Raw genomic sequence first — 23,073 nt, 5'->3', positions numbered from 1 at the left:
TAATTTGATCTTCAGTATCAATGGCACTATTTCCAGGATGTTTTTTTAACTGTAGGCATAGGCTACTGTAAAGATTGTTACAAAAATGTAATAAGATATTATCTATGAACGCAACATTGTAAGGTTATTTTGAAGAAAACGACTGTATGAATAGCTATTTTTAGCCAGCTGACAAAAAATACAACATTGACTTCCGCGCAATTAATGAAAGTTCTTTGATAATGCGTCCTCTGGTGTAGCGGAGGACTGCGGAGAGAGTGGATCTCAGTTACGGTTACGGTGATGTCATCGTAAAATTAAATTTCAGTCCTCCATTCAGAGGCGAGGGGTAGGCTAGGAGACAGCGCTTCAGTTTTCAGGCAAAGTGGAGCGCAGCGCACTGCAACAGACTGGAGCGCATTCATCCAAGGAATACCGTTAGCTAACTCCGTAGAAACGGAGAAATATTTTGGAATCGTGCAGGACAAAGGAATTTACGAGACGAATTATAAAGTCCCTGTCTTTCTGGAGAGTGAGAAGAAAATGAATCGGAGTTTTAGTAAAACACGGTCCTTGCGGTACTTGACTTGTACTGCTGTCGAAGTTAAGAGCAAGGTAAGCGTGTCAGTCATTGTTTGGATATATGGGTTATTTTCGAAGTGGCAACGTGAATAAGTTTTTTTAAAAACTTTCTGTCGAAAGCAGGATACATACTTCTTCCAAAGTTTCTGCTACACAGCTGTGGACGGGCTATTTGAAAAAGTTTAAAAAGTACTTCTGTTCTCATAACCAGTGCTTTCAATACGACACCTCGGTTTGGCTAGTTTCAGATTGTACCAAATGTTTTTTTTTCAGTGACTACGGGTATGCCAAGCAGAGCATACGGTGAAAATGGTGTGAACGTGCACACAAATTCGAGACTGGTGGGCAGCTACTTCAGTTTGGGCTCTCGACAAATTTCAGTTAACTATATTTAAAGTTTAAAGTGTTTAAAAACGGAAGCCTTGCTATGCCCATTCATATGTCTAGAGCACAGAATGCATTTCCAATAACTGGCAGATGTTTTGATTTGATAAGTTGTTTCATTCAGTGATAACGCACAACAGTAATTCACCACCTTTGACTAGCATGTTTTTTTTTTTGGAAAGGTTTTCCTAAATTCTGCAGCACAAGTCCGTGTTCTAGAACTCCATTGCCTTCAGATTACAAGTAATTGTTAGTAGAATGTTCAGTTAAGAACATTCTAATCACGTAGCCTATTTGTGACATTATATCTTGAGGGTTGGTAATGTTCTCGAATTCCCTCTAATTATGAAATACACGATTGTAAGTAGAATTTGATTGGTTAGAGCTCATGTTTCTAATCTGTAATTAAATGGCCTCATTATTGATAACAAAGTTGTGCAAATATTCTCACCTCGTCCATTACGGACAGTTTCTGTTTTTGTAGTGGGCCGTTGTATGCATGTGACTGAAATTCACATTGTTGCTGGGCTGTACAGAGATTTTTTGAAAACTCTTCAGGCTTTTTCTGTTCTGCAATCAGCCTAATGTCGGAAAGCTGTTTGTTTTTTGGGACTTGACCATGCGGTGGTTGTGGTTGTTCCAGCATCTCAGTAACAGCTGCCCTCCTGGAATTCTCACACATTACATTCTCTAGAGTTTACTGGGAATGGTGCAGTAAACAAACAAAAAAAAAAACTTCCAGTGTGTGCCAGTTCTCTGGGTGGAAACACCTTCTCACCTTCTTAATGAGACAGGTCAGAGGAGAATGGGTAGACTTATTCAAGCTAACAGAAAGGCCACAAATGCTTAAATAGCAGCTGTTTACCACAGTGGTGTGCAGAAGTGCATCTCTGAGCACACAACACTTTGAAGCAAATGTGCTACAACAGTGGAACACCACACTGGGTTCTACTTCTGTCAGCTAAGAACAGTAAGATGAGGCTACACTGGGCCCAGTCAGCTAAACTGGATAACTGAATATGTTGCCTAGTCTGACATATCTCAATTTCTGCTGTGACATGCAGATGGTACAGTCAGAATTTGGCATAAACCCCCCTGAATCCAAGGGTCCATCCTACCTTGTGTCAATGGTGCAGGCTGGTGGTAGTGTTTGTGTAATGTTGTGGGGAATGTTTTCTTGGCAGACATTACACCGCTTAATAACAAGGGAAAATTGTTTGGAAGCCACAGCATGCCTAAGCCTCATGACTGACAATGTGCATCCCTTTATGGCTGCAGTGAGTCTACCCTTTTTTTCAAATGGAGACTTCCAGCAGGAAGATGTCATGTTGCTAAGCACGCATCATCTCAAGCTGGTTCCACAAACATGACAGTGACTCCGATGGCCTGCAGTCAGCAGATCTCAATTCACTAGAGCACCTTTGGGATGAAGTGGAATGGGTTCGCAGCATGTGTGGCCAGAAAATCTGTTGGGACTATGTGATGCCATCTGATCAGCATGGACCAAAATCCCTAAGGAATGTTTCTAGGACCTTGCCACAAAGAATTCAGGCTGTTCTGGACACAAAAGGAGTCTAGATTAGGTGTATTTAATATATATACGTATCTAATATATATTCCTATGCGTGTGTGTGTGTGTGTGTGTGTGTGTGTATGTATGTACACTGAAATCTGGAAGTACAGAATCTAGGAGTATATTCGGAGGGCACACTGATTTTTAAAATGGGTCAAGTGCTTGCCAATCAGGATCAGGTTACAGAGCTGCATCGTTGCACAAGATCTAAATTATCTATTCTAAAATGGCATGTAGGCTATGTCTAATTGCAGAATATAGAAATATATTACTAATAATTTAAGCCAAAGTCTCTCATAGCTGATATAGTGTAAGATATGGTTTGTTCATAGTTTATTTGTATTTAGAAACAGGTCTTTCTTACTGTTTAGAAAGCTTAGTCAATCTAAGTTATAATGTCAAAGGTTTTGTATCCACTGTATCCACCAAACTGTCCAAGTAGTTTAATGGGACGCACACTGACAGGAAGCATTGCTCTAAAGACATGTCTAACTGCGGTTTACTGTTCCATCCCTGACTAATGCTTGCCTCAGCTTGCAGGCTACTTTGGCTGAAGAAACACACGTGTGAGCACGTGAACGAATACTCACACGTACTCTTGCTGTCATTGTTAGGTGATATGTATTTTCACAAATGAAGATGGAGAAAGAGCTCTGACACAATCTTGTTCACACTTGTTTGAAAATTTGTGAAGTGGGACTGGAAATTCCTGTTACTGGCAGCTGCGAGGAGGGACAGAATATTGATGTATCTTGGAGATATTAAATGATATCCGCATAAGAACAAAACTAATGGCAGCATGTGAAAAAGTTTTGCTTATTCACTTACGTTTATTTTTCTTCTTTTGGAAAAGCAAAGCATTTTTATTATTTTTAAAAATACTTTGTTAATTTATGCTGTTCTGTTTAAAATGCTGCAATCCAAGGCAGTGTTTTTTGTATAGAAAATTATTTACACAAATAGGAAGGTGTGAGCTTAAATTGAAGTGGTAAAATGCTAGCATATCAGTGTTCATCCATAGAGGGATACCCATAGTCTTGTAGACTTGTTCAGCACAAGCCAGGTGTACGTAAGATATAAATCATGAAGGTATAATTACTATATAACCACAAGCAAACCTAGATTGAGTTAATATGACAAGGTATGATATGATCACATTCGATGAAAATGTAGGCTATGTGGAGCTTTAGCAGAAAACAGGGTATATTAAATTTAAAATAAAATGTTAGGTCTTATATCCACCAAAAATGCATTTTCAGACCTGATAAGATGATTAATTGTGGGTTTGCTGAAGATATATAATTTATAATAAAGTTAACTTAAATAATTTCTAGTCACAGATTCTTGAAAAATGTTGCTTGTAAATTGTGCAGAAATCTGTACAGATAGCATACAGAATAAGGCTGATCAACAATTTGTTGATATATTTGTAGCTGAGAAAATCTTGGCCACATTTTGTGAAACATGGTAGATAATTTGTGTTTTGGGGCTTTCAACTATTGCCAAAGTGTGCATTAGAAGGCAATATAGGGAATGGTGGGTGAGGTAATGTGTTCACTTAAGTAGAGGAATTATTATTGTGTACTGATATTACTTAATATAGTCATAATTACTGCAATTTTTAGATTTAATTTTTTAGCACGGGAAACACATTATCTCTTGTCTTCGAGGTCCCTGTACAATTTTAGTTGGAAGTAGTCTTTTATGCGTGATAAACAGACTTTGCAATGGAAGATTTTTAAGTGAGTTCAGTTTGTAATTTGCTGAATCACCAAACTTGTGTCTAGGTAGCACTTTTAAAATCTAGTAGGAAAAGATATTTTGCCCTGGGGTGAAAATGGAGTGCTATGTTCTTCTATAGTGGAATCATGTGTGTGTACACAAACACATGTCTGGGTGCAGGTTGTATATCGCATCTGCCAACCTGTTTTCTGAGCTTTGGAATTCGCTACTGGTGTTCAATATTTGATATTTGAAGTCCCTTTGCTATGAAATGGGGCACATTTTGAAGCATGAAACAGCTGAACACAGCTAACTCAATCAAGGCCTCAAAGCACATTTTTAAATGGTAAATGGTATAATCAGAAAATATACCTGCAAAGCAGTGATTCTGGAGTCCAAGCAGCTAGTTCAACATGACACTGCAATCAGCCATGTCCACGCTTGTTGAACAAATAATTTGTGTTCCACATGTCATGTGATCAGACTTATGGAACAATGGCCGAAAATGCTGAATATTCAATTTTTATATCGCCCATGATTTTCAACCAATCAACACCATTCAGGTTTTGACTTGTTGCAAGACAACCATGTCCATCTAACAACACCATACAATGTCATAGATTTAGGCTATACTTTAAAGCCCGGCAAGCCACAAACCCGAACACCCCACAGCATCAATGAATGTCGAAAATGAAAACCCTACTGGCGACCATGTTGTTCATGCTATTGACACCATTCAGATTTGGCCTTGTTCAGAAGAGAACATGTTTCAAGACCAACGACCAAGCCTCAGATTGCACCACTACTGTTCTTTCAATTGCTGCCGTGTTCTAAGAGATTTCAATTTCACACATCCCTAACATGCCTACCAAGTTTCAAGAGTTTTCACAGTACCATCTGGGCGATATAGCCTAAGCGTTTTCCTTGGAGAAGAAATAAAAATAAAAAACTGAACAAATGCAATAGAGTTTCAGCAGCTTTACTGCTTGGGCCCCTAATAAGACCACATTCACTCAGGCTGTTCATGAGCTGTGCATGTTCAAGGAGCAGCAATCGCTACTTTGTTGCTGTGAACATTATTTGTGTGTATGCATTTGTGTCTGCCTCTGCACGTTTCTCTGCTTCTGTCTGTATATGCATGACAAAAAAACCTTCAGAACAAGGGCTGCCTGTCTGGCTGTATTTGACTTGGATCAAAGGTTTGCAGCACGGATGCCATCTCTTAATTACTTTCAGTTGTGTCTGTGGTTCCTTCTGTTGTCTCGTTTTTTCACAGTGAAGCACACGTTTCCTCATTTAAATGACCAAAAGTAAGACCAGGATTTGTTGCTACTGTTTTACCTACAGTAGCACTGTTTCTGGAGGTACAGTTTACTGATGATAAAATATAGGGCTGCTCTAAAATATCACGTAATAAAAATGAGCTGTAAGAGCTGTTCAAAATATTAAGTCAATAATAAGTTAATATATGAGGAATGGTACCCAATGCTGTACCCTTGTGCTAAGGTACTTTGAAGTAAATATCCTGCTTTTTAAATGCTTACTTTGTAACCCTCTATGTGGCAAGAGGCTTATGGTAAGCAGGTACATATAATTTATTTGTTAGTTTTTTTTTGTATTGTATTTTTTACCTTCTCCCCCTCTATTTTAGTATGGGGCGGAATTCCGGCGGTTTTCTGTGGACCGATCAAGACCTGGGAAATTTGAGGAGTTTTACACTCTTGTCCTGACCTTGCACCAGCTGACCAACATGGAAATGATGATTGGCTATGCGGATGTCCATGGTGACCTACTTCCCATTAATAATGATGATAATTTCTGCAAGGCTGTGACCAGTGCCCATCCTCTGCTCAGAGTGTTCATACAGAGACAAGGTAAGTCTGTGGTCAGACCTAATGGTGGCTGTGTGTTTGCATGTCTCTTTCAGTGTTGTTTCTATCTGATAACAATCATGTGCTTAAGTAACGTAAGTATGGACAGAAAGCAGAGAGTGACACCCACCTATCCCTCATATAATGAGGATCACAGAAACCATGTGTACTAAGTGAGTGCATTAATGAGTCACTATGCTGGAGTCTTCGCACTGGGATGTTTTTTTCTTCCCACTGTGTTTAAAGTAAAAAATAAAAAATTTACCTCACTTGCTGGATTTTTGGGAGTTCAGTCTCAGGCTTGGCTCATGGTATAAGTGCTATTTATAGGCATTTAAGCCTCCTGATGGGTAATGTTAGCTTGCTAGTTTGCATTCTTAGTTGAATTTTGGTGCACTGTGATTAGTAGCTTGACTTGCGAGTTTAATTTAACTGTAAGGTCATGATACATTGGACAAGTTTTCTGCAATATTGTCAGGCAACATTGCGAAAATACAAAATGTCATATTGGGTTGCATTAAAAGAGCAGACATACTGTAGACTGGTCTGTGGAAACAGACTTTTGTCTCACCACATTTAGCAAGGCATTGGGCGGCAGTGTAGTATAATGGTAAGGAACTGGTCTTGTAACCTGAAGGTCACAAGTTTGATTCCTGGGTAGGACACTGCCGTTGTACCCTTGAGCAAGGTACTTAACATGCATTGCTTCAGTATATATCCAGCTGTATAAATGTATACAATGTAAATGCAATGTAGAATGTTGTGTAAGTTCCTCTGGATAAGAGCGTCTGCTAAATGCCTGTAACGTAGTGTTATTTTTCACATGCTGCCAGTTGAACTTGACCACTGCTGTGCTGTCAGAGCATATTTGTAACTGATTGTTGCATGAATGTACGGATGAGCCGTTTTGTGTAATACTGTGCTTGTCTTTTTCCCCCAAATACAACTACAGAAAACATACCTTTGCTCTGTACACTATGGTGATATTTTTGCATTGTTTTGAATAGTTAAATTGTGTCTGTATTTTTCAATGAATTAAAAGCCTTTTTCAAATTTCATCTTGACAAAAGCAGCAATGAAAATAAATTGAGGACATTATGTTAACATTAAAAAGTGTCTTCAAGCCAATTGCGTGACTTACATTCTACAAGGATCCAGGGCACTCCAAGTGAAAAAGGCCTGCATTTACATGCCCTTTTCCTATTATAAAACGGACGCATTTCAAAAAGCATGAACTCTGCCTACATCTGACTATTGTTCTGCACTAGTTCATCTGGAAGTGGCGGAGTCGGGTTCACCGCAGGTCTGAGCTGTCTGCTACACATCCTGTTTTTGGTATAGGTAAATTGTTTTTTAAAAAATATATAATTTATTGCTGTGAAGGAATAATGCTAATATTTTCCAAGACAACACCATAACCAGATACAGGCAGATATCTTAAACAGATAGGAAGAAAGGTGCTTCCCAGAAAATTAAGTTAAATAAATACGGACAACAGGGTGAGATTTGGGGCACCTCTAGAAACAGGAGCAAAGGGCATACTGTCCTGGAACTCTCACAGGGAAACGTGCCTTCAACTACACGTACATTTGTAGAAAACTTTTCTCTTTCAGCAGTGGTAATGGAATAAATACTGAATATTTTGTGAGACAAAAATAATGCAAAGTACACAGTGGGGAACTAAATTCCTGAAAGAAACTTCAGTGCTTGGCACTTGAATAATAAAAGAAAACTCATTCTAGTTAACTGAATTGTTGGAGGCGTTTTTAATAGACGGTCTGGCCTGCTCTGAGTTCTAGAGGAAGATGTCTTTGCAATTTGCGCTGTAGCCACTGTCTTGTGGATGCTTGCAGCCTCATATTTATTACCCACTGAACTCCTTGGAATGTGATTGCATGTTATCTGACCTTTGTCAGCTTTACATCCAAGGTCATGACCTGCTATCCTGACTATGCAAAACTACACTATATATTTTTATAAATTAAAATTTAGAGGTTGCATTTGGCAAATAATGTTTTGTTGCTCTGTATATTTTATTTATTTTTTTGTTTTGTATTTTTGTTTGTTCTTTTTGTGACCTATTTATTTCAAATTTTATAATTTTTTATTTCAACTTAGCAGACACAACTATCCAAATATTTAAATATTATGCATCCCACATCCAGTACAAACTCTTAAAAGATATTACACTGATACTTAAGTAAGCTGAATATTTGGAACCACAGCGTTTTCCAGTTACCTGCAATGTATTATGATCACTGCAGCAGGCATTTAAGTGCTTTGGATGGACAGTCTTTTTCATATTTTTTTGCTTCATTGAGACTTTTATTAGAGATGGTAACGGATAGAGAAGGAATCACAGCCCGAAGATGTCAGTGGCTGGCATCAAACTCCCTCCCACAGAGGGAGACTCCTGCATGGCTACAGAGTCAGCTGCCCTATGTCCCGTGTCTGGTAATCTGCATCTGTTAAACAAAAGAAAATCAAAGAAAAATGACAGAATAATAACAGCTGTGGACCAGAAAGCAGGGACATACCAATGTCTTCATTTCTGTAAGTCCCACATCTCTGTGTTGCACAGCAACATATTCAGAAATTCCAGTTTTGGCAGGTGGTTAATTTCTTGCATCAATACTGTGTTTGAAGGAGCTAGATGGCCATTGCACTGAGCAAAGGCCTTTGCTAAAATTACTGAAAGAGAAATGATCTAGCTGATAGAATCTTCCCCCTGGTTATGGGAAAGGGGAGAATTGAATGTTGCATAGCATTGGTGTTGAGAGAAGAGTGAATCGATAAAGAGGAAAGTTTAGAGGTTAATTGCTGTTACTCTCTTTTTTATCTACATGGCAAACTACTCCAGGACATTTCCTGCTTTGCGTGGTGCATAGAGAAATATGTTTCAGGAATTTTAGAGGAAAGTGGTGACTGGCAGATTTTTGCAGTCTGAGAAATTCAAAAATTTCCTGGCTTGCTAATTTACTAAATTATACTATTGGGAAAAACCACATCTCCACATGTCCTGACTGAGTTTACCCATTGAGCTGGAATTCTCCCATCCTACAATTCCCATGCATATTCAGGGATAAGTACAAATAAGACTGTGGTCAAAGCATTCTTTCCATTTTACTGACCATTTTGTCATGTTATCATGAGTGAAGGTCTGTCCTATTTCAAGTAATGAGTCCAATTCTCATTTTGCCTTGAAGGCCCCAGCAGCTGGAATGATTGCTGTACAGGAGGTTTATTAATGTGGAAAGTTGGTGGAACACCAGAGGATCTCTTCATTCAGAGAAGGACAACCTCTTCATTTTACTCCCTCAGAGAAGACTCCCAGTTTCTCCAGTAAGAAAGGCATACTCAAATAGCAAAGGAGTGGAGGAGACTTTAATGGAATTTTAGTTTGTTTTTGAGGTTGTATGGGAATAAAAGTTCTTTGAAGGGGACTTATCAGGGTGTGCTTCAGTGAAATAGTTTGTACAATTACGCGTCCCCTGAGAGTGTGTTGTGCAATTCCGGAATAGGAAGCAATTTGACTGTTGTTTAGGATTTGCTCATTTTCATGTAGTTGCTCTGTGGAGATATTTTCTATTCTTGTGAGCATGACATGATACCTACATTTTCAGCTCTGCCCAAAATCATTTTTTTGCCTTTAAATCCCGTTTGACATGGAACAATCGCCAGAAAGGCACATTTACCCTGGGATTGTCAAAGGCTCAGTATGTACTTATGAAAGGGCAAATATGCAAAGCACATTTTTCTTTGGAAAGTGCTTGGTTGGATATACAGTGATATGCAAAAGATTGGGAAAATTGCACGTGCAATTGAATCTCAAAGTGAAACTCTCTGCCGGGTCAGACTTAAACATGAAACATTTCTGAAAATCCTAGAGGGAAATTGCTTTTTTTGCTTTAACTGTTAAAAAAAGGTAACTGTATATTTCCCCTTGTTAAAGCAAATGTAAACGGAAAAATAAAACTCCGTAATGGGGCAGACTTCAAGTGAATATGCTCAGAATACCAAATTCCATAAATGTAACTTGAGGCATAAGCTGTGGTCAGAATTCTAATCTCTTAAACAGCGCAACAAGAACTACTCTTATTTTGGTAGAAAAAGTTTATAACTACAAAATGGCGACCTAAAACTGGAAGCCCTATTGTGGCTTATTGAGACTGGCTTCACAGAGCTTTAAGTAGAAGGCCTGTAAGTTCAGGCTCCGATTGTCCATGGTTAAATGGTTATCCATTGTTGTTAAAAAGTTGCCCCCACAAAATCTCTTGACTGCCCCCCCCCAATCAGAGAAGTCGAGATCTGGGACTGGTGCCATGTAGAATTATATGTCATTACTGCAAGCCACAAAGTCAGGAAGGAGGCACTGTAAACCAAGCAATCGATCTCAGGCCTCCTTCTGTCAAGGTCATAATGCTAAACCCAGTGTTAACTGACACCCAACATAGAGCAGAGGGACAGAAGAAACGATGAGAGCTAGGACGGAACAGAAAGTGAATGCAGTGAGTTGGCAAGGTCATTTCCTCTGTGGAAATGCGTGAACATTCCAGGGTTTGGGAGCAGAGTCTGAAAACCCAATTTTTATTGGCTGGGAATGTTTATAGGAGGAAGTCATCTACAACTAACTGGATAAAGAAATAAAAATATATGTACAGTATTTCAAAAGTATTTACCCTCCTCCTGATTTTCTCTATTATTATTTTAGCTCAGTTTAGTATTCATAACTCCACAATAAGAAAGAGACTGGGCAAAAATGTGATTCATGGGAGAGTAGCAAGGCAGAAACCACTGCTAATCAAGATACATTTTAATGTTCATCTCACATGTGGAAAAAAGCACCAGGACTCGTTTTGGACGCACTGGTTTCACACATTACATCTGGTGTAAAAAAAAAAAAGTAAGAACTTTACAGAATTTTACAGTAAGAACATCATGCCAACAGTCACACCTGGTGGTGGTGGTGTGGGGATGCTTTGCTGCCTCTGGACCTGGATTATTTGTCATTACTGAAGGAACCATGAATTCTTAACAATTTTCTGCTCTGTCTGAAGCTTAATTGGGTTATGCAGCAAGACAATGATTTGAAACACAGAAGTCCACATCTGAATGGCTGAAAAGAAACTAAATTAAAGTTTTGAACTAGCCCAGACAAAGTCCTGACTTGAGCCAAATGGAGATGCTGTGGCAGGACCTGAAACAAGCGGTTTATGCTCAAAATCCTGCAGTCCTGCAAAGAAGAGTGGGCTGAAATTCCTCCACAGTCACGTGAAAGACTGATATCAAACTATAGGAAGCATTTGGTTATGATTATTGCTATTAAAGGTGGTGCAACCAGTTAAGTTTAAGGGGGCAATTACTTTTTCATATGTGAGTTTGAACTTTTTTCGTTGAATAAATGAAATCATTTTTAAAATGTGTTTACCCAGATTTTCTTTGTCTAATATTACTATAGCAGTCGGTCCGCCGGAGAGGCGGATTAGTCTCGGCTGCACCGGCTGGTGGAGAGAGCACATGCACCTGGGCTGCGTTAGCTAATCAGCCCAGGTGTTTAAAGGTGTGCTGCTCTCCACAGTTTGGGGCCGAGACCGGGAGCTAACAGCGAGAGCGAGTTCTTTATTTGAATTAAGTTTCATTTCAGTTTTGTTTCTTTTAAAAAGACAGATAAAAGTAATCCACTACTGAAAAGTTGGAGGAGCTGGTCTGCTGGAAAGCAGTCCAGCTACAGAGCGGCGAACTGAAATAGTTGTCGCTCTGTTTTACTTTCTTTTGTCTTTGTTATTTTAGCTTGCTTTAGTTTATTGTTTTTGCCCAGAACCCGTGAGGGGGAAGGGTGAAGTAGTCCGTTTATTTTATTTCATGTTTGTGTGTGTGTGCACTATCTCTCCATGCGACAGAAACGGTGTTCCCCGGTACTGCCGCATCTCTCCCCCCAGGGGTGTCAGTCTAGTGTGTGTGACAGTTACATTTTGTCTAAAGATCTGAAACCACTCATTGTGACAAATATGCAGTAATAAAGAAAATTACATTTTTCACAGCACTGTAACAGTGTAGTTCTGGCTCAAAATAATATGGCCAGACTTCACCGAATGCTTACTTTTACAGTACACATATGGAACAATGGACTGTGAACACACTGACTGAAGAATTTGGCCTTAGGCCTGGAATAGATTTCTGATGATGACCTAGATGGGAAATTAATTAATTAATTAATTTTTGTCATGCATTTTCACGTATCACACACATTTGCTTTTGAAAGACTTTACACATTGAAGTGACTGTTGTGTTTCTGTTTAGTTGCTTTGTGGTTTTGCTTATGTATTTAGAGGCACTCTGCTTTTCAGTCCCACGCTGTTATTATTGAAACTTTGTGTATTTTAGAAAAGAGCTGAAGTGCCAGTTGTTAATGTACTGTGTATCTCATGACCAATGAAATGATTGTGGTAGTAAGAAAATTGGCCATTCCATGCAAAATCACACCGTTCAAAGCCCACATGGAGACAAAAGCATTACTCAAATTTTAGGCTTGTATCTAAGGTTCTGGCACCAATAACAGTATTTTTGCTCTCAGGGTCTAGAGATGGGCTTCACTTTGGGGGACAACAGGGTAGCTTGCCAAGAATGATCTGAAGGTTTTAAGCATTTTTCCTTCAAAGTCTTTTCATTAAGAGCCAAGCAAGGTGCTATATTGATTGAAGTCTCTAAGCTGAGCCCAGGGTGATTCTCCTGGATAAGGTCCCTTTCTCGCCTGCAGACTGTCCTTTGCCAGATCACCAGTCCAATAGGGAGTTTTAAAATGAACAAACAGAATTTCTTAACTCTGCAAACCTAAAGATGCGAGAATTTTTCATTTTAAAAGCACATGTTCAGTTGAGCAGCGATGGAAAGACCCACATGCAACTGCACAGAGATGCTTTACATCAGCAAATAAACATTATCATGCAGTGGTAATAAATAATCCTTACCCTAGATGGTCATTTACAAAATGTATGTTAATCATATTTGTTACTAGTAAATATGGCCTTGAGTTACTCTGTGGTGTGAAATCTTCCCTGCAGTTTTTATGGAAAATGTAGTCAGAACCTGGGAGGTGCTCCAGATTCCCATGGAAGGCTCCCATCTCTTTTCTGCTTGTCATTAACTCCAGGTGTGTGAATTTAAAGACTGGATCTGGTTTTTGAGCTCACTGACAGCCTGTAGAGTGGGTGGGACTTTGGGTGCCATTCAGCATAATCACCATCCTTTGCGTTTATAATACTGGTCATCTGAGCTTGGAATTGAATAATAACAGGACCTGTTTCAGACAGGTTTTTTAAAAATAACTTTGTATCCCCATCTTAATATGCTTCCAATTTGGAATGCCCATCATAGCTGTGGGCTGTTCCATTCATGCAGTGTCCTGTCAGTTTTTAAAGGGTGCGTTCTAGCAGACAAATTCTCAGGAATCATGCAGCCAGGTACTGCTTCTTTTCACTCTGCATTTCACCCGCTGAACTGCAGTTTTCATCCCAGAGGGCTGCATAACTGCTTTGTTTCCTGGCACAGCTGTGTTGAGTCTTATTCAAAAATCATAACCCACGTCTGGACCAGTCGCTCAGTAGCCATGTTGGATTAAACTAAATTTGACTAAAGGTCCTTTTCCACATAAGCTATCTCTGAAATGATTTAGCTACCTACCACTTCAGTCCCTACTACTCTGGGAATTGCACAATTTTATTTTTGGTTTCTGCTGTCTACTGTGAGAAGTTCAATGCTATGTTGCTGCTAGTTTTATGAAGAATATAAAAAAATCACAATATATTTTAAATGAATTTTCGCCTATTCCAAAATCTTGGGGGGAGGGGTCCAAGGGGGGCCCTGCAGAAATTGTGCCGTTATTTTACAGGGATTGGGTGGCCTGCAGTGGTGGGACCCAATGTGAGATGTTTTCATGGGGTGGTATCTTTTCATCCAAAAATCTCTGGCAGTGCCCCTGTGAATGCATAACTAAGTTTAAATTCAAATCATAGAATATGCTATCAAAACAGAAGGTAAAAAATGCCCAACAGATTGAGTGGGAAATTATAGAGCACATTTATACACAGAATTCAGTTTTATGAAATCTATTCAGACTGTAGTGCTATTCAGAAATTTGACTTCTGGTTTTTGTTTCATAATTGTTTTGAAGGAGCAATTTCCGACCAGACTGTGACCTGCTGACTTGTTCGCAGTGCCTAAGGCCTGAAATGGAATATTAAACCAAGGCTACACTACATCAACCACCACAAAAACTACTGTTCACCCTAGCACTTGAGTCACAAAGAGAACTATGGCAGAAAGTGAATGGGGATGGGTCTTAATTCTTTATCGAGATCACTATCCAGCCCGTAACGTGCCATATGTGCAGCGTAGTAAATTGCAGTAATTACTCTGGGGTTGGAACAGGGGGACGGGGGATGTGGTTGAGGAGACATGCTGAGTGTACAGAGTCAGGGATATATGAGCAGTTGGAGTCTTGGACTGCTTCCTTTTTTAATTTTCCCTTACAGTTAGAAAGCAGAGGAGGATCAATTGAGGGGTTTTAAATGAGGTACTTTCACCTTTCTTTTTCAGATTCTGCAGAACTGACTATTCCTTATTTGTGCATTGTTTCTGAGGGTAAAGTAGGCAACTCCTTGGTTTCCTCAAGCTTATTGCATATCATTCAAAAATGGCTCTCCTGCCAGTCATTTGTCTGCAGATCATTAGTAATCACCTGGCTGCCTGTTTTGCTGTTGCCCCTGAGGCATTTCAGGAGCTGTTTAACACTTGAAAATTTACACATTTTATACTTTGTGTGTGCATGCATACATGTATGAATGTATGCATGGCCTAGTCTTTCACTTTTTCTGTGCAAACCGAATGCCCAGTATTTGCGTGCCTATAGCATTGCACGCTCAGTAAATTGAGGAGGGCGCAGTAATTGTTGAGCACACTCGAAGCAGCCAGCCTCTGACCTGTACAGTCATTGTCCTGGAGAACTGCACTTCATGCACAGCTAGTGCAGGTAGATAATCTCTACTGGGCAAAGAGGCAGAGGAAATGATCATTTCCTGGATGACACCATAACACCACGGTGCATTTGGCAGTGATGCATTCGGGATTTCATTATGGCTGTTGGGTACATCACTACTCCAAAGTGGATTAGCTGAACAGCCAGGCTTTGTGGAGCGTTTTGAACGAATGAATAAAAGGCTTGACTGTCACACAGTTTGCATATATTCACACTCTAAGATCTGGACTTTGTCCATTGAAGGTTTACTCTTCACTCTGTGCCTCTGATTGTTTGCTGTGATCAGTTATGGTGGCATGGTCCTTTTTCTCCTCTTGTATTTTATGTATGTCCTTTTAGTTTGGTTTTAGTACCAGCACTTGTAGTCGTTCAGTTGTTTAACCCAACCACATCTCATCTGTAAGCTAGCACCAATAATGCTCATGGGCTCAGCTGACCTGCATCAACACAACAAGGAAGATTAGGGGAAACCACTGAGAACTATTTGGTATTACTGTCAGGGTTTGGTAATGTGAGCTGTGACATCTGGTTGTATCCGAGGCTGAAAATGAAGACATTAATGATCACTGATATACTTGCACAAAAAAACTTTACAGCTGACCGGGCCCCTCACATGGTTATCAGTAAGACTACATACAATTCACAAATAACACATTTGTCTATAGATTATGCACAAAGTTAATGGCCTGTAGAAGGCTGGTGTGTAAATTTTACATCTACCCAACACAGTTTTATTTTCTCATAGTGCAACCCTAGGGCCATTCATCAAATGAAATGTGGCAGTGTTTGAAATCACAGTTGAGTTGAAGAAAACTAGGTTTTTATTGTTGGTGTTCTTCAATGTGAGTTGTGTTGTTTAATTAGTCAAGAGATTCATGTTTATAATCCATTTGTGAGTGAAATTAATATGGGCTTTTCATCAAGGATCTGTACCTTTTCCAAAATTCCAAAATAAAGGTCTCTGCCATGGCATGAACATTTTGGCATTTTCTTTTATATATTGGTTTTAAACATTTGAATTGGAGTCATTTCTTTGACAGCCTACTTTAGGCTATGAACAAAATTTCCATAATTTGCTTCATGTAAATTTAAACAGTGGCTATGGGTTCATCCATATGAAAAACGCCTAGAGTGCATTAACTTGAAAATGCTGTGTCTTGTGAGTAGTATTATTAGTGTTGTAGGCTGATATTTGTTGGGAAATCAGCTTGTCATTTAAAAAAGATTCTTTGTGTATTTATGATTTTATTCCCCAAAAAACATCAAAGTAAATAGGCTAATCCTGTTAATTATCATGCTGACCAAACACAGCATGGGAATGTACAGCATGGGAAGTGAAATGTTTATTTTATCTTTGTTTTGTGAAGTTAGATACATAAACAAGTTGATGTTACATGCATTTGACTTGGTTGTGCAAATCTACCATAATACCAAGGATTTGCCAACATAGTCCAAGGTTAGTCCATAGTCCATAGTCAGTTTTCTTTTGAAATACCTCCTGTTTGAGGTATAGCTGGTCTTCAGTTAAGGTAGGGCAGGGGAAATTTGACTGTTGAGTCACTGCATTCAAGACTTCCTCTGCTGCATACTTTTGGCAGCATAACAGAGTGTTTGACAAAAACATGAGAATCAATGCAAGGCACATTTAAACAAGATTCTGTGGCCAGCTGTTAAATAATAATAAACTTTTGCATTTTGAATTCAGTTTCATTTGAAAGAACAATACATATAGAGAGGTTCCAGGAAACCTTTTAAGCCTTTGAACATTGCAGGGACTCTAGCACTGTTATTATGGGGTTTTTTTGTCTCATAGCTGACCGAAGGTCTGTTAAATCCAGGTGTTGTGGTGGGTGATGGTCATCAGTGGCTGTTGGCGAGCTGCAAATTGGTGGGGTGGAAAATTTTCCTTTAAACTGATCATTGGTCTCAACAGTATTTGCTCTACTGATATGGAAAAGGACAGATAACAGGTCAAGAAGTTTTCCACCTGACCAATGTTCAGCTCACCAACCGACTCTGGTCATCATGGCACTTTGCATCCACCTGTTATACAGAATTTTTGCTTTATAGGAGTGAGAAGACGTATAGTAGTGTGTTGTTCATGGCTGTGTGCACTATGCTCTTTTAGAAACTTTATAAGTGTAGGTTTACCATAATTTTGAGTGTGTGGTTTGGCCCTGTGGCTCAGTATGAAATCTGGAGTGTGCCAGTGCCTACTGGGGCTGGCTGCCTTATAAGATGAGACAACTGGCATTGCCCAAAGACTGGAGGGTTTCGTTTGGCAAGGAGGTTGCAGCAACGAGTGCTGATATTCACACGTTTGTGCCCTGAGAAGGGCAGTTCCTCTAATGGATTTACATTCAGACTCAAGTTATCATCCTGAAAATGTCTGCAAAGCAAAAGCGTATAGGAACTGGCAGGTGCAGTAATACATTTGGTCCTGAAATGACAGGAAGGAAGGACATGGGTTTTTCGTGTAAGGAAATGTGAGCCAAATTATTATTCAAAAAGGTTTATTTAAAGTCAGGAGTTAAAGCCCATCATTACAATATTTTGAATTGGAAAATATATTCTGTGGCTGAAGCAATGTTTGCAGTAATGGTCACAGTTATGGACAAACCTTTATGCTATCAGAATGATTTGGAGGATAATATAATCACATACAAATTCTAACTGTAAGTTAAGGGCTTTAAAGTCATTGGTGCCTGATATCCAAAATGCGCTCATTTCTAAACACAAAGATTTGCATCAGTTTTAATTAAAGTAAGTAGGCCTAACTGTTAACCACAGTAAACAGTGTTAACAGTAATGTTATGGCAATCTATCTGTGGTGCAGTTTCTCCCTCCTCCTCTTTTTTTAAAGAAGAAATTCAAATTAAAGAATCTTTCTATACTCATCTCTGTCAAAAGTGAAAAGTTAATGTTTTCATTAGCTATCTAAGCTAATGTTAGCTGAGTGAATGCCAATGCTTGCTAAATGCTCGCTAACATTATTTCAAGTAATGTTGATAACTTTGCAGTCTTGGTTAGAGCAGAGGACGTGCTTTTGAATGAATGTTGAATAACAACAGCTAAACTGCAGATTTTAGAAAACTTAAAATATTTAGCTACCTGGTACTGATACGGTGGCACAACTGTCCTCATAATTATGTTCGCGTTCAGGCACTCTCCTCCCTGCTCTGCTTTGCTTACTCCGGCTACGAGAGGGAGGGGGGAGGGGCCAGCTCACACAGCAAAACGAGAGTCGGCTGTATATCACTTTGACATTTAAAAGAAAAAATAATGAAAAATAATAGTGTGATGCTTATAGAAATAAGCAACTAAATACAGAAAAACCTTTTTGGGTGGGGGAAATCTCGCCCAAATAAATTCACTGTCTTGAATGACAATAAAAGACTGTTCTTGTGTCCCTATATGAAACATTTTACTGTGATCTAATGTACAAGTGAACTAGTATTGAAGTATACAGCCAATTAGTCTTGGTAATTGGTGGAAAGGAAAACAACGGCATGCACACCGCCTCTCGAGAACCGGAATTTCCCACCCCAATGTTGATTTGTTGGCATTGATATCTTAAGCCTTGAAAATGATTGTATTTTAATATTCGGGGAGTAAAAAAGCAAAGTAATTTTCTGTGTCCTGTCTTGCAGAAGAAGTGGACTACAGTGACTTTGGTGGGAACACCCTGGCGCGGCGGAAGAAGGCGGCGGGGATGCTGCGCAGCGATGTGGCCCGCAAGCAGCCGCAGCTCCGCATCGGCGTGCCCCAGGACTTCCGGCCCGTGTCGTCCATCATCGACGTGGACATCCTGCCCAAGTCCCACCGCCGGGTGCGGCTGTACCGCCACGGCTCGGACAAGCCCCTGGGCTTCTACATCCGGGACGGGACTAGCGTGCGGGTCACGCCCCACGGCCTGGAGAAGGTTCCGGGCATCTTCATCTCGCGCATGGTGCCCGGCGGGCTGGCGGAGAGCACGGGCCTTCTGGCCGTCAACGACGAGGTGCTGGAGGTCAATGGCATCGAGGTGATGGGCAAGTCACTGGACCAGGTGACGGACATGATGATCGCCAACAGCCACAACCTGATCATCACGGTTAAGCCGGTCAACCAGCGGAACAACATCATGCGAGGCAGCCGCATGTCGGGCAGTTCAGGCCGGTCCACGGACAGCAGCGGCTCCGCTGGTCACCCGGGCCTGGGGGCGGGATCTGGCAGGCTAGCGGTGGACGAGCTGGAGAGCGAGGAGGAGTCTGACATCGTTATCGAAAGAAGCCTCAAACAATCGGCCCGGCGCTCTAGTGCATCTACAGCCTCCAGCGTCTCCCGTGGCCAGAACCAAGCCCAGCGCAGCTCCCTCCACCGCCCGGCCTCAGCCGTCATCAGCCGCAGCGCTTCCATCCACTCCCAGTCTAGCCTCAACGGGACAGCCGATGGCAGCCTGAGCTTTAAATCGCACAGAGACCCTGCTTACAAAAGCAGCCCTGCCCTCAGAGAGAGCAACAATAGCCTGCACCAGATCCTCCACACGCTGCGGACAGACCCGCGACATAGCCTGGCACTGCCTAGCGGGGGGGTGGAGGAGGATGGCACTGTCATCACGCTCTAGAACCCCCCCTCCCCAACCCCCAACCCCCAACACTCATGACTGACTTTCCACAGACTGCTGTGTGAATCTGGGGGAAAACATCTGCACTTTTCTAAATAACAGAAACACTTTTACAAACTTTGGCTAATACAGGCTTTTTGTATGTGTAAATATTTTGGTGTTCTATGAATTATCTTTTTTAAACAAGTGGATATATTTTTAACAGCGTTATATGCATCTAGTATGCATCATTTTAGTGCATTGTAATGTGAAAGGTATTTTCACTCATGTAAAATGGGACCAACAATCAGGGCCTGTTAAAGCATTTACTTTTATTCATATTTCTCAAAAGTTCTGTCATTACTCTTGGTGGGTTCCTTTATTAGGGCATTTAAACATAACATTGGAAGTTATGTATGAACATTTCATATCATAAGTGTATTTTAGTATAATGAGTAGTAGTCAGTGTTCCAGTGCTGTCAAATACACTGGGCTGAAAAATTTAGTCTTGTGGTGTGCGGCCCATTACTGAAATAAGGTTTCATTCTCTGTTCCAGACTTAAAAGATTCATCTTTTTAAATGATAAAACATACAGGAATTCTGCTTTTGGATCATGCTTGTTTTTAAATCAGACAGAAAAGCAAACTGTTTTCTCAGTATTATGGGGAAAGGGGGCCTCTTAACTCCTGACAGTTACCTGCAGTGTGTACCTTTGGGCTTCCTTAGCTGTGAATTTACCAGGAGCCTAATGAGATTCAGGAGAAATATGTTTCTGTTGTAAGTTTCTGACTACAAGTGAAACTGAAACAATCTCATACAAGCTGTATGGTGTAGGTACAAATCCAGTCCTACATATTTGCATGGCTTATTGAGATAATGTCACTTTTTATTGCTGTAGTTTTTAATGAGCACAATTTGACTCAGATTGGTGGCCTGTCCAGGGTATATTTCTGTCTTTTGCCCAATGCATGCTGGGATATGCTCCAGCACCCCCAGCAACCCTGCCCTGGATAAGCGGGTATAGATAATGGATGGATGGATAATTTGACTCAAACAAAGGGATAAACTTCCAGTTTGAGGCAAATATTGTGTCCTTTTAAAAACTCATTAATTCACAGCAAGATGGCAATGTTCAATTTAATTAACCACAGACCAGAGTTGTATTCAGTAATGTGGATAGTGGTCTTAAATGATATTCAAAAAGCCATACAGTGTTTGGAGGTATTGTCTGTGTTTTAAAGGAGCAATTTCCAGATATGCAGAAATGCAGAAAGTTCCTTTAAATGTCTTTTTTAAAAGCAAATAAAAATGTTCCAGTTCCAGCACTCAATATTATTGTATTGATAACCACTGTTTTATTTGTAAATGCCCCAAATTGATTGTATGTCAGTCCATGATCTTTTCAGGTATCGATTCCATGGGTTAACGAAACTCAAGATGTTCAAAGGTCAAGAGCAAATGTTAATTTCAAACTAAACAATGTCACGTCCTCGTGGACAGAAGTGTCAGAGACTACCACCTGCTGGTAGGAGGGATATCAACTCTGCTTCAGCTCCACACAACCTTCCCATGGCAAAATATTACATATTTTTATTTATAACAAAAGTATCTGAGAATTTAGCTGGAAAAATTATTTTTATATGTATGTCTAAATTCTCCAGTGTCGTTTCATTATCCATTGTGTCTGTTTTTATTCACAATGTTTAATGTCTTGCGGAAAAGTTATAGTGATCCTGAAATTACATAAATTTAATTATGCATTGTTGGTACGACAAGGTTTTTTTGTCTTGGTTAAATAAGGCCTTCTTCTGATTCAGTTTAATCGACTTCACATTACGTTTAAAAATGATTAGGTCTTTCATTTGGACATTTGACTTGAATTACGGATGCATTGTTATTCTACTACATGTAAAGGAGAAAGAATATGTCAATATTCATATAATCCACATGGTCATAGATGGAATTCCTGACACATTAAGTACGTGTGATGCAACTATGAACCTTATACAATGAACCATATAACACAATAATACATTTTTCACACACATCTGAACCACTCATATTTGTTCAAGTAACTTTTCTTTTGAATCTCTTTTTCATTACAAGTTTTGATTGACTTTTTTAAATACAGATGTGGGCACACAAATAGAAAAAAGGGTATAGCCACATACATAATTAAGGATTACCCCATGCCCCCCTTTCCCCCTCAGATGACTACCCCCTTTCCCGTTTGAATCTCTGAAAACGGTTTTCTCTGTTTTAATTCTTTATAAATGTCACTTTCTTGCTTAGCATTGACATTATTTTGTTTCACTAGTTAAAAAAACCATGATTTTTTCCAATTTGTTTCCATAGACAACATTGGATAGAGTAATCAGTCACTATTGGAGATGAGCTAAACCTTTCGTCAATTTTAATTGTTTACTGAAAGCGATGTACATAAGTCCATACCACTTTTTATTGAATGTATTTTGAATATTTTGTAAAGAGGAGTTTTAATAAAGACATTTAAACATGAATCTGCTTAAATGTTTTAACTTTCAAGTCATAATTTCCTGTCTTATTCTACTGTGAATTGAGACGATTCTGTATGGTGATACTCTTAAACATAGGCAGTTAAATATTAAAACATGAATCACAAAGCATTCTGTGGAAAAGTGTGGTGACTATGAACATCTGAACAACTCTAGCCATGGTTGAGAACAGTGTTTCTCTTATTCGGAACCACTGATTTAGGCTATTAGTGAGGTCACAGGTCTCCTATGAAGCTTGCAATACCAAACGCCACTTCTCACAGCATGCAAGTTGGGCTTGCAGAGATGAGTCGGAGGAAGACACTAACGTGTGACCTTTCAGATCCCCAGTTGTACAAGAGTCACTGGAAAACAACAAGATGCAGATCTCTGTCGACTGAGAACTCCCTAACCTTTGCAACCACAATGCAATCATGTATCATTCTGCAAGGGCTTCTGGTACAGTAGCCCTTGCAGAACACACACTGCCATGCACCAGAATGGAAATCGCGCCACCAAGCAGTCCCGCAAACCCTGAAAAAGTTTGCAAGAGTTCTCAGCTTTAATTTGAGGGTGTTTACATCCATAAGGAGAGAGTATCATATCAGCGTAGGAATTGCAGTCTTTTCGTACATAGCCCCCACCCCAGCCAGCTGGGGTTTTTTTTCTTCATCATTCTTTCATGCACAACACAACTAGCAAAAGGTCTAGAGTTGATTCTAGGTGTGGCATTTAGAATCTGTTGCTGTTGTATCTCAACATAAAGACCAAAGAAGTCCAGTAAAACAGGCTATCGTGAGGCTGAAAAAATCTGAATAAATTGATCAGA

At 39.8% G+C, this 23,073-nt stretch overlaps 1 protein-coding gene across 2 annotated transcripts; it reads left to right on the top strand.

The window, feature by feature from the left end:
- The first annotated feature begins 306 nt into the window (after positions 1-306).
- Positions 307-22,231, top strand: LOC118220104 (partitioning defective 6 homolog gamma-like). 2 transcript variants are annotated; one of them, XM_035403734.1, is made up of 3 exons: positions 307-594; positions 5,892-6,114; positions 18,799-22,231. In XM_035403734.1, exons 1-3 carry the CDS (start codon positions 523-525, stop codon positions 19,749-19,751), a joined length of 1,248 nt encoding a protein of 415 aa, XP_035259625.1. In that variant the 5' UTR covers positions 307-522; the 3' UTR covers positions 19,752-22,231. The 2 variants fall into 2 exon arrangements, with proteins under 2 accessions (XP_035259625.1, XP_035259615.1); XM_035403724.1 differs by having other exon boundaries at positions 18,796-22,231.
- Positions 22,232-23,073: the final 842 nt, after the last annotated feature.

Source organism: Anguilla anguilla, chromosome 1 (assembly GCF_013347855.1).
Source record: "Anguilla anguilla isolate fAngAng1 chromosome 1, fAngAng1.pri, whole genome shotgun sequence".
Classification (NCBI taxonomy): Eukaryota; Metazoa; Chordata; class Actinopteri; order Anguilliformes; family Anguillidae; genus Anguilla; species Anguilla anguilla.
Note: the sequence above shows the minus strand (reverse complement) of the source record. Positions and strands in the feature narration are given on the sequence as shown.

Bases quoted from the DNA above. Each gene is read 5' to 3' on its own strand.
- LOC118220104 (XM_035403724.1), top strand. From the start codon at position 523: ATGAATCGGAGTTTTAGTAAAACACGGTCCTTGCGGTACTTGACTTGT. The intron at 595-5,891 runs GTAAGCGTGTCA...CCTCTATTTTAG, and splicing joins CTGTCGAAGTTAAGAGCAAG to TATGGGGCGGAATTCCGGCG. The intron at 6,115-18,795 runs GTAAGTCTGTGG...CCTGTCTTGCAG, and splicing joins AGTGTTCATACAGAGACAAG to AAGAAGTGGACTACAGTGAC.